Source organism: Falco cherrug, chromosome 9, assembly GCF_023634085.1.
Source record: "Falco cherrug isolate bFalChe1 chromosome 9, bFalChe1.pri, whole genome shotgun sequence".
Lineage (NCBI taxonomy): Eukaryota > Metazoa > Chordata > Aves > Falconiformes > Falconidae > Falco > Falco cherrug.
The window spans coordinates 17,741,274-17,754,792 of record NC_073705.1 but is presented as its reverse complement, the minus strand read 5'-3'; the positions used below and the strand labels follow the sequence as shown (position 1 = coordinate 17,754,792).

The following is a 13,519-nucleotide window of genomic DNA, read 5'->3' as shown; positions in this document are numbered from 1 at the left end:
TGCCGATAAGCAATAGAAACGCGTTCAGGCACAAACATAAAACCCCAGCCTTTTTAAACCAATTCTTTTCAGGCAGTTTATTTAAACGGAAGGCTTGATCAAATTGTGATAGAAGCTCAGGGAAGTCAAATTTGGTAGCCCAGAACTGTCTTCCGCTGTTGCTGTGGCAAAGCTCTGATTTTCGTTCCACTTGCATCATTTTGGTAGCTTATTTTCCTACCATTGTTTCAGATCAGTTGTCATAAAGTAACTCCTGTTTACTACATATCCGTGCGTCTCTTATCAATAAACGTAACTATAGTAATCACCAGGGGTACCAGTTAGATGCAGTGAAACCTGCAAGATGGAATGGAGTTCACTCTGATTTGCCTTTGTATTCCTTTTGTCCTATTAATTCTCTTGATATTTGATGTGGAGCTTTAAGCAGTCAGCTCAAGAAAACACTCCTGGATCTCAGCGGTGTCTGCAGTCATCCTACTGAACAATATGATATTTAAGCATTGAGAAGCAAAAAATCCTGGTTTAGAACGTAAACATTCAGCAGTGGGAAGAAAAGCTGAGTGGGATGAATGGACAGCATGTATGCATGGAAAGATGTATTCTTGATTTAGTGGGAAAGAATGGGAAATCAACCTGCATCATTGACATTAGCTTGTCGCAGAGGGAGTCTGCATCTCTCCTTACCCAGAAAAGGATGTTTTCTCTGTGTGGTACTTTGGAGTGAAAGGCGCTATAAGGAGTATTATTGTGATCGTCAGCAAATAGCAAACACAGCAGCACAGTTGTGTGGCGGCCTGGGTAGGCAGCTGCCACCTTTGTCTCCTTCACCTCATATCTAAAGGTGCATTACCTACGGACAACAAATCTCCAAATACTTCACCGCTAAGATGGAAATGGGCTAGGACAGAATTACCCCTTCTCTTTGTATCTGGCTTCAGCCCTCCCATACCACCTCCTGCAGAAGTCTGCCAACACAAGTGCGGCTCTGCGTGACTTAAGGCCAGCTCTTCAGTGGAAGAAAGGTCTGAGGTCTCAGGTCAAGGAAAAGACTATGTTTTTCTTTGGGGTTATTGGTTGGTTGTTTTTTTTTTTAATTTATTGGTGGTGTTTTTTAAAACCCCCCAGCATTTCTGGCGATCATCCCAATACACCAGGATTACTGCCATCAGTTGCACAGATGTGGGGGTGCGAGTTTAACTGAAGGTGGTAGATGCTCAGAAGTAGACATGGAGGGGTTTCAGCAGCGGTGTTGGAGAACAACTGTGGCAGTCTACTGAGCGATGAAAAAGATGCCTGGCATATGAAGTACATTAGTGAAGGCAGCTCCAGATCTCGTATTTTTAATAGCTAAGATGAACTTCCTAGTCCTCTACAGAAAGGACTACAGAAAGTGGAAATTCTGTTTGCGTGAATTGGGCATGTATCCTACTTTGTTGAAGTGAAAATGTGTTTCAGATGTATGAGAGTATTTTCTCTTGATACTGGTGCATCACTTTCCTTCCACAGAAAGAGCAGAGCCAGGAGGCAGTGGATCAGCTGGAGAAGGTAAAGTGTGTCCTGGTTTTGGATAGGCAGAAAAATAGTATCTCTTCCTTGGCGGCGCAGAGAGTATAGTGGGCTGTGGCCCAGGCACGTGTGGTCTTGTCTTATGTTAGATTCAGTTTCATTTGTAGCGTAGGGTTGAATGATTTGACTTCATGAGTTAGGCCTGCCTGGCAGGTAGCGTTCTTATTTTGACACAAGCGAACGTTTAAATACTCAAGTATTAGAGGAGTGTGGTGGAGGCAGGAGAATACAAGTCCTTGCCAGTAGCTTGCTTCCAAGCACTACCGTTTTTATGCTAGCAGCGATTGTGCTATGCTGTTACTGCCAATCTAGGATGGATAAATAGTGAAGGCGTTCAAATAACGCAGGGCTGAAGTATGTCTTTAAAAGGCTGCTGTCGTTTCGATGCTGCAAGTCCTACCAATGTATCACTGCTTTTTTAGTTTGCTACAAAACAAGGGTTACCCATCTATGTTTTTGTGCTAAATAGGCATCATTTCTTTATACAGGAAAAGAAGGAGTTGGAAAAGAAATTTTCTGAAGAGCAAGCCGCGCTGAGGGAACAACTACGGGTAAGGCAGAGCCTCCATTACAGTAACACCACCTGCCTTCTGCTGTTCTCTGGATTACTGACCATTCATAGTCTTTACCCGGGAAGCCGCGAGCGCGTTCCTTCAGGAAAACTGGGAGTCAGCCCGACTGTGCTTAACTGCACGAGCTCTTTCCCTTTACTGAGTTAGCCTTTTGTGGCAACAGTGATGTTGCAATTACAAGCAAAGAAGTTTCGTGCTGAGCCGATTTTCCTTTCCCAAAGGTTCGTATCCAGACTATTGGAATTCTAGCTTCTGAGAAGTCTGACTTGCAGGCGGCCCTTGCACATACTCGAGAAGCTGCAGGGAAGAAATCAGGTAATTGACTGTGGGCACTCCAGCTCAAGCTGTTGGTCAAAGTGTGAATTTCAAGCCAGAGGCATGACAGTTGCTGGCAGCCAGCTCACAGCAGTGGCCGACTCCTCGGTGGGCAATACTTGGCACCATCGCTGCCTCTGTCGCCAGAGCTGCCCCCAAGTGGGAGCATGTTGATCCCATGGCAGTTGAGGTTCTTTTGTGCATCGCTAAAGCCTTGTCAGCCCTGTTCAGCCCCGGTGACTACCCCAGGCTGTTCCTTTCTGACTTTCTTCTGATCCTTTTAAAACTTAGTTCCCTTTTCGCCACCCTCCCTCCCACACAGCTATCGCGTAAAGGTAGGTTTTACCCGAGCCCTTCATTCTGAACCAAGTTTGAGCGACTTCTTCTATTAGAAAGAAAGATCCCAACCAACATATTGCCTATTCTGCAGAGGAAGTTTCATCATCTCCCTCAAAGTGAGGATGGTAGTTACAGAGAGCTTTACTGCCCAGAGCTGCTAGTGAGCCACCTGTAGAGCCAGGGGCGGAACCAGGTCTGCTGACTTGCAAAGCTCTGTGCTGCCTTAAGAGCTTGTAGACAAAGCAGAAAGTGCTGTTTAGCCAGTTCCAAAAAGCTCTTTGTGGTCCAGCCTCAACTCACTCTGTTCTGACTTGTTCAGGAGAAGCCGAGAGCCTTGCTGCTTGTTTACGTTCATCTCTCCAGAGGGAGTCGGAGCTGGAACGTACTTTGGCCTCCGTCTCTCTGCAGCAGAAACAGGCAGAGAAGGTAAGAGTCACCTCTGCTTATGCTTCACCAGCAGCTCTGCCTTTGGCTATTTGCTTGTCAGTACACTAATGCAAAGTCTGTAGTCCCTGCTCGGAGAAGAGGCAGAAATTAACATTCTGAATTGTTAATTAACCTTGTAAAGCCCTGTGTTCTCCATGGTCAAGGCAAAGTTCATTCAGGTTTCTGTGACCACTAATCATGTGGTCCAGTTGCTGTCTTCAGATCCGGCACCTTACTTCATTAGTCTTGCCAGCTCCACGCAACAGAAGCGCCACCGAGACCTTGTCTCAGGAGGGTCTCCATCAGGCAGACACTTCAGTATTGATATTCATCCAGAAGTCTGCAGAAATGACCTCACGTTCAGTTAGTAGCATCGCGTTTGAAAAGGCTGAGCAGATTTATTCCTGGCAAATTCAGGAGGTTCTAAGCAACCTGTCCTGAAGGGTTTTGCCAAAGTTCTGATGCTTTCCACTTCAGCTGATGTGCTAAAGGTGAAATATTTTGCTGAAGTCTGCAGCTGAATCAGTCATTTCTTTTTTTCTGCAGCGTAATGAAGAGTTAATGAAGGAGCTAGAAGACCTGAAACAGGAGCTGTACAAACAAAGGTAAGTCCATTTGCTGCTTGTTACTGCAGAGTCACTGCTCTTCCCGGTAGAGCCACAAAACATCACAAGGGGCATGCACCACAGGTGGTGACTTGGGAGGTTGGATATTCAGCTTAAAAAAAGTGACTGGATGTGATGTTTCTGTGATTCTAACTGTTACGACTAGCTGGATTGTAATTGTATGACATGTACTTGCCCAGACCCATAGTACATACAGTGATGCTGCTTTAATTTTGGTTTGTTTCAGCAAAAGCAGTGAGGAAATTAAGCAGAAGAATTCACAGCTGTCACAGCAATTTTGCTGCCTGGTTTCCAAGTACTCGGCCTTGCAGTTATATATAAAGGATTGGGATCAGAAACTGGACATGGCTGAACGGAGGATCCACCAGGTGCCCATACTGCTTCCAGGCTGTGAGGGTAGATCACACTGACCGTTGTAAGACTTTGCTTCTGAGAGTGGGGGCAAGGCTTAACCCTTGTTCGGAAAGGAAGGCACAAAACCTCATCAAGGCATCCTCTTGGTCAAAGGCCTTCAGCGAGGCCTCTGAGGAACAGAAGGTCTGTTTGAAGGAGCTGGAGCAGTAGACTGAAAGCTGTTGTGACGCTGGTCTGCGAAAAGAATGTTGTACAATATGAGAGGGTGACTGAACATACAGCGCGTGACAATACGAAGACTTTTCCTGCTTTGTATCTGTTTGGCATTTTGGTTACGCAGCTGTCTCGTGGTCTCACTGAGAAGCCAGTTGAATAGGGGTGGTGTTTGTACCCACCCTTGCAGAAGGTGAATTGGACAATGGTAACTCGAAGGTCAGCTGGGGAAAGTTAAGAGAAGCAGCCAGTTAGGAAGGGAATTCAGGAAGCCAGCTGTTAGCAGTTCAGAGAGCAAGCCGGTGTGAACCTGAGCCTGTGAGGGAAGAAACTGCTCTTTTGTTTATTGTTGGTTTTGGTTTTTTTTTCCTCCCCAGTCAGTGGCTTAAGTTACCCTTGAAATAAAGGCAGCTGCTCCTCTTCTGGGAAAAGTACTGTGTGCCAACTGACATGCTCCAGACACTGGCTTTAAATTCCTGACGTGTTTGACAACTTTTAGACCACCTGATCTGGCTGTGTAATACAGACTCTGGAAATGCACAAAGTTTCTGAGCCAGATTTTTAGATTAAGAAAATAGGTTTTAATCAAACAAGTCGTAAATATAAAATTGGTAGGGAGGAGCTGTCTAGCTCAGCCTGTTTTACAGGGCTAAAATCTAAGCTTTTTGATTTTAATCTCCTTCCCCCCTCTTTTTTTTTTTTTTTTTTTTCATTGAACATCACCGTGAGTTGGAGCACTTTAAGGTTGCAACATGGATCATGTGGCAGGTTGCTATCAGGGGAAAGGCTATGCAGAAGTGGCGTGTTAACATTTTGCCATGACTTTTTGATTTTTCTTGGCAGTTGTCAAATCAGGCAGGGAGTCTGGATGCAAAGCAGCAGTTGCAGGTGGCACTGGAGGAGAAGGCAGGCCTGGAAACCGGGGTTGCTCAGGGCTTGTACGGAATGACATCCAGATCTTCATGTCTGTAAAGAAACTTGTGTGGCAGAAGAATGCAGCCTGAGCTTTGTGTTAACACTGGTTTCTTCAGGCTTTATCCCTGAAGCGGTCACTGCCAAATTTATTTAGCCAATACGATTTTCTTTTGTGTTTTGTTTTGTTTTGAACAGCTCTCAGGGTCAGTTTTCGAGCTCCAGTTCGAAAGAGATCAGTATGCAAAGAAACTGAAGGAGGTGCAGAGAATGTGGCAGCAGTAGGTGCAGCAGTTCTCTGAGCAGGTAACACCAGGGGCAGCGTCACAGCTGCTCTAGACAAACACAGGCAGGAGTGAATGCACCATGAACGTTGTTTTAACTTTCATGGTGTGGCCTTGCAGGTCCGTGCAATGGCAGACGAGGAGGCGGAGGAGCATATGGCCTGAGGAGACGATGACGTGGACTCCCGAGTTCGACCAGAAGACCTTTTATTAGTCCAGAACCCACGCTTATAATATCCTCGTTTGCTGTTCCCGCGCCCCATTCTAAATTATCATTGGTTAATCAATGCTGTTCACACACGTCTTGGCTACATATAATTGGTTAATTACTAAGCTGCAAATGCACTGAACTTCTTGCCTTTTTTTTCCTCTCTTCTTATCTCTGTGGGTTTCATGTTCTCAGCCAGCCGCCGAGATGTGGCATCGCGCATCCGCTCTGGCCTTGCTTCATACCCCGTCTTCCTTCCAGGCGTTCAGCCAACCTTATCGTACTTTCTCTCTTCTTTAGCCTTCAAGGCCCTTCACAGGCATCGTGGCCTCCAGCACTGGCCATAAAGCTCTCTACACTTCCCCCGTCTTTATTTTGAACAGAAACAACATTAGAGGTTAAACTACTTTTGAATCATAGGTCTTACACAGTTCGGCATACAGGGAATAATGGTCAATATAACTACAATTACCAATAACAATATTGCTCCGCGTGTTGTAAACTCCTGCAACCGTCTGGTGGTTCCCCGAGACTTGAAAAGATTCCGCAACCAATCTCCCAAAAGTTCCTGCCGTAAGCCCTGTGACATGTCCTTCAGTTTTTGTAACTGACTGTGAATCGACGCGGAACAGCCCGGAAGGTTCGTACAACACATTCCTTAGCGCTGTGCACTGTAGGCTACTGCAGAGGAACGAAGCTGGGTTAATCAGCACTGACAATGTACAGCTGTGGGCTGGCTTCAGGGGCGGTGGGTTGGCTGGTGTAGACAAGGTGCAGCTGTGGCTGGTTCTGTGAAGCGGTTGGGCAGCCGAGGAAGAAGCAGAGAGGGTGAGCGTGCCCTGGATGAGGCGAGACTAGAAGGCAGCAGAGGGACTGCCATGGAGAGTGTGATGGTAAAAGACCTGGCTGCAGCTGGCTCCTTTGGAGAGTGCTGCGACAGGCCACTCTCTGCTGTTCACTTGCCTTCTACAGGTGAGATCACATCCCTCCTTTCTTTCTGTCTCATGCTGGTTTCTTCTCGTGCTCCCTCAAAGTTATGTGACTCTTTGCTGCAGGTTCTCAGCTGCACGTTACCAATGTCAAAACAACCCACTGTCTCTGTTCTCTACAATTCACCCCTGTTTGTGGTTTTTGGTTTTGTTTCTTTGCTGGGTTTTTGGGGTTTTTTTTGGTAAAAGGTTGCTTTACCATGTTACGGAGTTGTCATCTCTTTTTCTTTTGTTTTCTTTCTCACTACTTAATTACCGATTTTGGCCGCCTTTTATGTGTACGTTTGTACATTTCAGTCGGGTTCACAAAATGTTAAACTTGTTATCGGTGCATTTCATGCAGAGGTCAACATACAGGTTTATGATTATTTAGAAGAACGTGCAATAAGCTATGGAAGTGTTATGAAAATATTTTTCAGGAACTTCTAATCAAATAAATGAGCATGAGAAATTGTGTTTAACTTGTAAATTCTGTATGTAAGCTGTTAAGAAACATTTTCTCTCCTAAAATGAAAAGATAAAACCTACTTAAGAGCTCTTGAAATCTTGCCCTTGGGCGAGTGTTCCGCTGTGCCTCCATTCTAAAGCATGGAAGTGGAAGTTGCGTAGAGCAAAGTTTTACTTTAAATAACTGCTCGACTGTTATTGCTGCTTTTCAAAGAACCTGGGAGCACACAATGAAGGCTTGGAACTAAGCAAACAGCTGAATGGACACCTCTAGATTGTTACTGGAATTAAATGCAGAAGTTAACTATAAAAGTTTCTCAAAATGTTCTGGTTGCTTTGTGTTGGTTGTTTATATAGAGATAGATAGATAAAACTATACACAAACAGGGAAATAAAAAAATGCTTAAAAAAATAGGGAAAGATAATAGTATACGGTATTTATAGCTTAGGCACCTTTTTTAAAAAAAAAAAAAAATTGTAGAGAAACTATTACGTGAACATGCAGTACATCCACAACTCTGAATTCATACCGGTTTTGTAGTGTGATATAGTCCTGTATGAACCATAAATCAACTACGTGTTAAATCACTCTTCGCCATCGCTGTTGTCACGATCTTTGAGCTTCGTAGCATTGCCTAGGTCACAATCCTTTAGCTTAGGGAACTTCGGCAGGTGAAAATGCAAGCATCTATTTCTAACACAAATTTGCAGAATGCAGTTTAGCCACAAGAGACTTGATGGAGAGATATTGTGTTGTATGGTGTATAACCTATGAGAAGTGGGAAAATGGTGTTCCTGAAAGAAAACGCTTCACTAGATCGTTACTTTGGAACGGGTTTTGCACCTGCTATACTGCAAGAATCCCCTAAGCAGTGATGTATCTTTGTGGACTTTGAGATATCTGTGTGATTAGGTTTAAACTTAACACGCAACCTGATTTCAAGTACAACTCTAGGCACAAGCGTGGGAAAGAGCATGCTGTCAGGACACAATCTTTCTCGCTTACAAGGTATCAAAGGGTATGTTACTCAAGTTAAAGTCTAACTTCTACGACAACTTCATTTCCACCAAAGGAGCTGCAGTTAAGTACACAAACTACTGCAGCTCAACTGAAGTTTCCCCGCTGCAACAGGGTACAGAATGCTTTTCCCACCGACCTTAAAGGTTGTGGTGGTGGGGATGAAGGTGTGACAGATACTTCTAACCCAAAACAAATTTTCAGCTGTGTTAAATTCACCTGTACACAAAGAACACGTTATTCCTTCTGAGGCAACAGCTGAGGATTTGAACAGTCTCTTTTCACCTTGAGCTGTTCCCAGTTTAGAGGTTATGAAAAAAAGAAATAACTCAAAAGGTATTCTGTCAATATGCTGATGCAGTTGCATGCTAAATTCCGGTCATACTGAAATAGAGTTATGTTCTAGCATTCATATATAGGTAGCACTCCATTACAGCTTATGAACAAAATTCAGAAGTTCATCTTATCTCACATTTCTTGGAATTCGATCAGGTTGCAGTCTTATTAAAGTCACTGTTTTGTTTTGTTTTGTTTTGTTTTGTTTTTTTAATGCAACCAGAGACACTTGACCGTAACAGAGAAGCCCGTATTGACATCTCTGAGCCCGGACACAAACCGCAGCTGCACGTACAACCAGGCTCAGGGCTGAGGTCATTCACGCAGTTACATAGCTATGTACCGCTACACGCATGCAGACACCTATTTGCAAAAGTACTATGGATCCCCCCTTCCCGCACGGCTTTGCTTAACCCTTTAACAGCCTCGTATTGCACAGGCTGCCACTCTGCAGGTTGATTTGGCTGACAAAATAGTGAACGTGCCATGGCGCCTCCCAAATGCCCTCGCTTAAGCGCTTCCCGCCTGCATTGCTGCCACCGATCCCTCAGACCCCCTTTCACCCTCCCCGAACATACAGCCAGTGCATCAGGGGGAGGAGGAAAAAGGTCTAGCTCCTCTTCCGGGTCTATAGGACCTGGGTCCAAAGGTTTATCGGTGTCAATGGAATCATTGTCCGAGTTGTCCTGTTCCCGCGCTCGGTCCTGTGCTGTGAGGGTCGCTGCAATCAGTGACAGGAGCTTTGGGGGCAGAGGAGGTGTGGACGGAATCACCATCGCTGGCGGTGTGTTGAGAAGAGCCGCACTGTCGGGGGGTTTTACAGCCTCCCCTGGTTTAGCACCGTTAGTAGAATCAGCCCACACTCTGCGGAAGAGGAGTCAGAATTTGCCACCAAGGCGCTAAACACATGCCTGCCACAGAGTCCCCCTCCACGGCAGCATCACACAATCGCCTGCCGACTGCTTGCCAGGCAGGAATTTGCAAAGTGCCATCAGGTGGAAAGTCCAGCACTTTGTCACGGATCCATTCTAGCAGAGTCACTAGCTGCGGACCCATCATCACGTTCTCTAACAAAATTTGTGTAAAAGGAGAATATAGTGCATTTTGCGTGACAGTTTTCCGTAGTTCCTTAATCATTTCCCAGTGAAATGCCTGATACTGGCCCGGGTGTCTATCTTGTAATATCACGGGAAACGCGTGCGCTCCCTCTTTCATACTTTCCAAGCGCACTCTCCTCCACCCCTCTGTAACGCGTCTGCCGATAGCATTTTCATCATCGCCGCTGCTCCCCTTATTACCGCTCTGCCGCACCACTCGCTTCCTCCTTACTTTTGACTGTTCCTGTTTTAGCCGCAAGAACGAAATGTGCTGCTCCAGTTCCTCCAGGCTGTAGCCTCTGTAGCAGTAAAGGTAATTCGGCACCTACCCATTACTGGGTAGCGCTGCCACACCGTCACCATTGAGAGTCCTCAGAAAACATTTGAGTAATAGATGTTCCAGTTGTCTCAGATTAGAGGTTAAGAATTTGCTCCCAGGTTCACGCGCTGTTTTATAGGCTCTTCAATAAGTGAATTCCTGAGAAATGTGACAGCTGCTTTATTCAGACAGGACAGTTCAATACAACTTCACCTTTTGCCATTCACCACAGAAATGATACAGAACCTCTAGCTACCCGAGCAGTTAAGTACAAAAATGCAGAATACCCAGACTCACCCAGATGTGATCATAAAACAAAACCAACCCCCAAGCCACCACAAATTCAGCCTTCTTCCCTTGCTGCTTCCGAGGGTTTTTTCTTTTCTTTCAAAGCAGCTATTACATTGCACGTTTGCATGCCCTCGCTTCCTCTATTATTCAGTAACCAAACAGCCCCTGGATGCTGGAGAGAAGCAAGGTCTCCACGGGAAGAGTCTTCACATCAACCTGAATTACGGCCTTTCCAACAAACGAAAAAAAAAAATACTGTCCCATCAGACAGGAGACAAAATCATCCAAAGTCCTACATCCCTTTCCCACAAGCAGGACACAGCTGACAGATTCAACAGCTTTCACGTTGTAAAGCTGCTCGGAAATAAGGCTGTTCATGCACGCGCTGTTGCAATTCCACACACAGCTTCTGAGGCCACCTTCTGTCCGTTCTGAACCAATACCACACCAAACCGTCACGGCCCAGTAAGTGTCAGCTTTGCAGGACGGGGCAATCTTCAGGTTCAATACTAGTCGCTAAGCTCCAGGTCGTATGTATTCAGGGCAGAGCTGCTTTGTAGTAACCCCTCGGATAACAGCTGGAAAAGAAAGACCGCTATTTTCATTACAGAAGTATCAGACCAGTCAGAAAAGTTGTGTTTTCCTCCCAGTAGCCCCTAACTCTCTCACAGAACCTCCCATAGCTAAGGAACCAACCTAAGGTTTTGCAGCTGCGCTCTCTGCTTGTCTCAACACTCTTTTAAAGTATATGAAGAGCAAAACTGACAAAAATTGGTAAGACTGAACAAAGTTTGGCAGTACATAACACAGACTAAAATAGCAGTAGATGACAATTCTTTCGCATGTTCGGTTCTAAACACATCCTGCGAAAATAACGACAGAAGTGTTTGTGCCTGCACAAGTGGCTGGGCAATGAAAGCCCTAGAATTCAAGAATCTTTAAAACAAGCTCTGCCTTCGTGGCGTAGTACCTTCTCTCTCTCTGTCTACATGAAAACATTGACTGAGTTGTTCATCAACAGTTTTCCCCTTCCTTACCCAGTTTGCCCAGCAGCATCTGCCCAGCATCTTTAATATCATTGTACTCATGGAGCGAGCAGAGAAATGTGCTGCTCCAATTCCTCCAGGCTGTAGCCTCTGTAGCAATAAAAGCAGAAAAGGTCAAAAATGCCGCACGGCGAGTGTTGCCCCTACTGACCCAGCACAGCAAGGAGATTTGAGACGCTCAAGCCTGGCACTATCCAAAGCAGAATCCGAAGGCAGCAAGTACAGTTGCTGCAAGTCATCAACACGAAAGCTACAAATGAGTAGACCCTCATTTTGAGTGGGGTTTTTTTTGCCGCATCGACTTACAAAAAAACCCCAACCCACCCGAATTCTCAGAATCAAGTAGGAACAGGAATAGGCTGTGGTGAATTCAGTTTATATCTGTATCTCTAATCTGTAGCTAGTGAAAAAAAAAGGCGTGGTGGTAAAGCAAAAAAGCTTTGGGAACAGCCTTTGTTGCTCTGCCGTTTCCATTCTCTGTACTACACATGACCTTAGAAAATAACACTCCTTTGCAACAAATAACCCACAGAGATACCCTCTCTTTAAAAACCAAGCAGCAACTTGATCTCAAAAGAGCTGCTAATAAGCAGCTGCCACAGTAGGTCATAGAAACCACAGTTAAAACAGTTGCGCTACCCTGTAAGCGGCACCCGTCTCTTTCCAGGCCCTTCGCTTGCCTGGGAAACACCTCTGCTTCTTGAACACCAACGTTTAACCCACTCGCTTCAGACAGGAAATAGACACTTGATCGGGATGGAACAAACAAGGAAACCGTTTCATCCGGGGCTAAACCGGGCAGGTCATACAAGCCACAATCTCAATTTTAATTCTCACATGAACAAGGCCTTCTGGTAGCATGATGTGTCATAGCATCACGACGGTTAAAACCATTCATTCCCAGTTCACAGGTAATTTGCCTCAGCAACACCTGGGGTAAAGTTAAAATGCTCCTGTCCCAGCTCCTAGTGAAACCTGGGTTTGCTTTACCAAATAAAGTGGAAAGAATTCTCCCTTAACGGGTCCCATAAATCAAAACAACGCTGTAATCAACGTTGCACAACACCACGATAAAAGCGGTGGCGTAAGAGGACGGCTTTTAGCTCTAAGCCCTAGACCGTATTTTTTTTTTTAAACAAAACCAACTGAGGCATCACAGCGGACACTGAGCTGGCCAAGGACGTACTCGGACAAGAATTGTGCAGTTTCCTGGTCTAGAGCAAGGTCTTTCTGCTTCAGCTCTTCGATTTCATACTGCAGGGCTTCTTGGCTGGTTCCATTAGGTCGGCAGGACGCGGGACGGGGCATCTGTAGAGCACAGGAGACATTTCACGCTACCTCAGCCCAGGGGAAGATGCTGCGGTGCTGGGGGGCACTAACCAGAAAATCCTCTGATGTGTCTGTCAGTGGATAAAAGAGGAGAAAAAAGGGAAAACGTGTCTCCTGGGCAGGGAGGGGGGAAGCTCAGGTAAAAGACTGATGGGTTTCTGTAACGTTGCCCCGCCCCCCATCATATTCTACGGCGTTTTGTAGATTTACAGCGTCAGGTGACAATAAGACCGTAACCCCCACAATTTCGGTGTTCAGAGGCGCTGCCAGGACGAGGCAGCGCCGGGGGGCGAGGCCGGCAGCTCCGCCCCAAGAAAACACACCCCCGGCCGTGCCGTGCCGTGCCGGGCCGTGCCGTGCCACAGACGGCGGCCGGGGCAGCCCTGGAGCAGGGCCCGCTCCCCCCAGCCCGCGCAGGGCCTCACCGCGGACCTGCAGCCGGCCGCGCCGCTCCGCCGGCCGCCACCGGAGGCCCTGGCAGAGCAGAGCGGCGCCGCGTCAGGGGCCGGGCCGCGCCGCCTCAGCGCAGGCACGGCCCGCGGCGGGGGCGGGGAGCGGCTGGTACCGAAATCTCGGAATGAAAAACTTGCCGACCCCGATGTGAGGGAGATAAGCAGACACTTCTTTATGGACGGCCGGGTGCGTGAGTGAGTCCTAATTACTAGACCTACATTCTTTGTGTAAATATATTTACCCGTAACTGACTGTCCCCATTCCATGCCATTTCTTTATATCACTATTATTAAAGTTCACGGTTTCTTGGCAGGTAGCTACGAGTTGTTTCATTCGGTTGCTCTCAGTCCTTGGCCGTGGTACAGGGCTGTACAGAGGA

At 46.4% G+C, this 13,519-nt stretch overlaps 1 protein-coding gene, 1 long non-coding RNA gene and 1 pseudogene across 12 annotated transcripts in view; 2 read left to right on the top strand and 1 right to left on the bottom strand.

The window, feature by feature from the left end:
* The window catches only part of LOC129736820 (golgin subfamily A member 2-like), a 430,355-nt gene that overhangs the window by 165,894 nt on the left and 250,942 nt on the right, over positions 1 to 13,519 (top strand). For 10 of the 11 annotated variants that reach the window (XM_055720950.1, XM_055720940.1, XM_055720947.1 and 7 more), the window contains 4 exons: positions 2,360 to 2,453; positions 3,112 to 3,218; positions 3,765 to 3,823; positions 4,071 to 4,212. In XM_055720950.1, coding sequence (XP_055576925.1) covers positions 2,360 to 2,453; positions 3,112 to 3,218; positions 3,765 to 3,823; positions 4,071 to 4,212 — 402 coding nt within the window. The remainder of the gene's footprint in view (positions 1 to 2,359; positions 2,454 to 3,111; positions 3,219 to 3,764; positions 3,824 to 4,070; positions 4,213 to 13,519) is intronic. The other variant, XM_055720948.1, reaches the window with a different exon arrangement.
* LOC129736851 (uncharacterized) lies at positions 4,910 to 6,892 on the top strand. Its single transcript, XR_008733954.1, has 2 exons — positions 4,910 to 5,629; positions 5,728 to 6,892. It is a non-coding gene; the product is annotated as an uncharacterized LOC129736851 (long non-coding RNA).
* LOC129736837 (DNA repair protein SWI5 homolog) lies at positions 10,182 to 12,730 on the bottom strand (annotated as a pseudogene).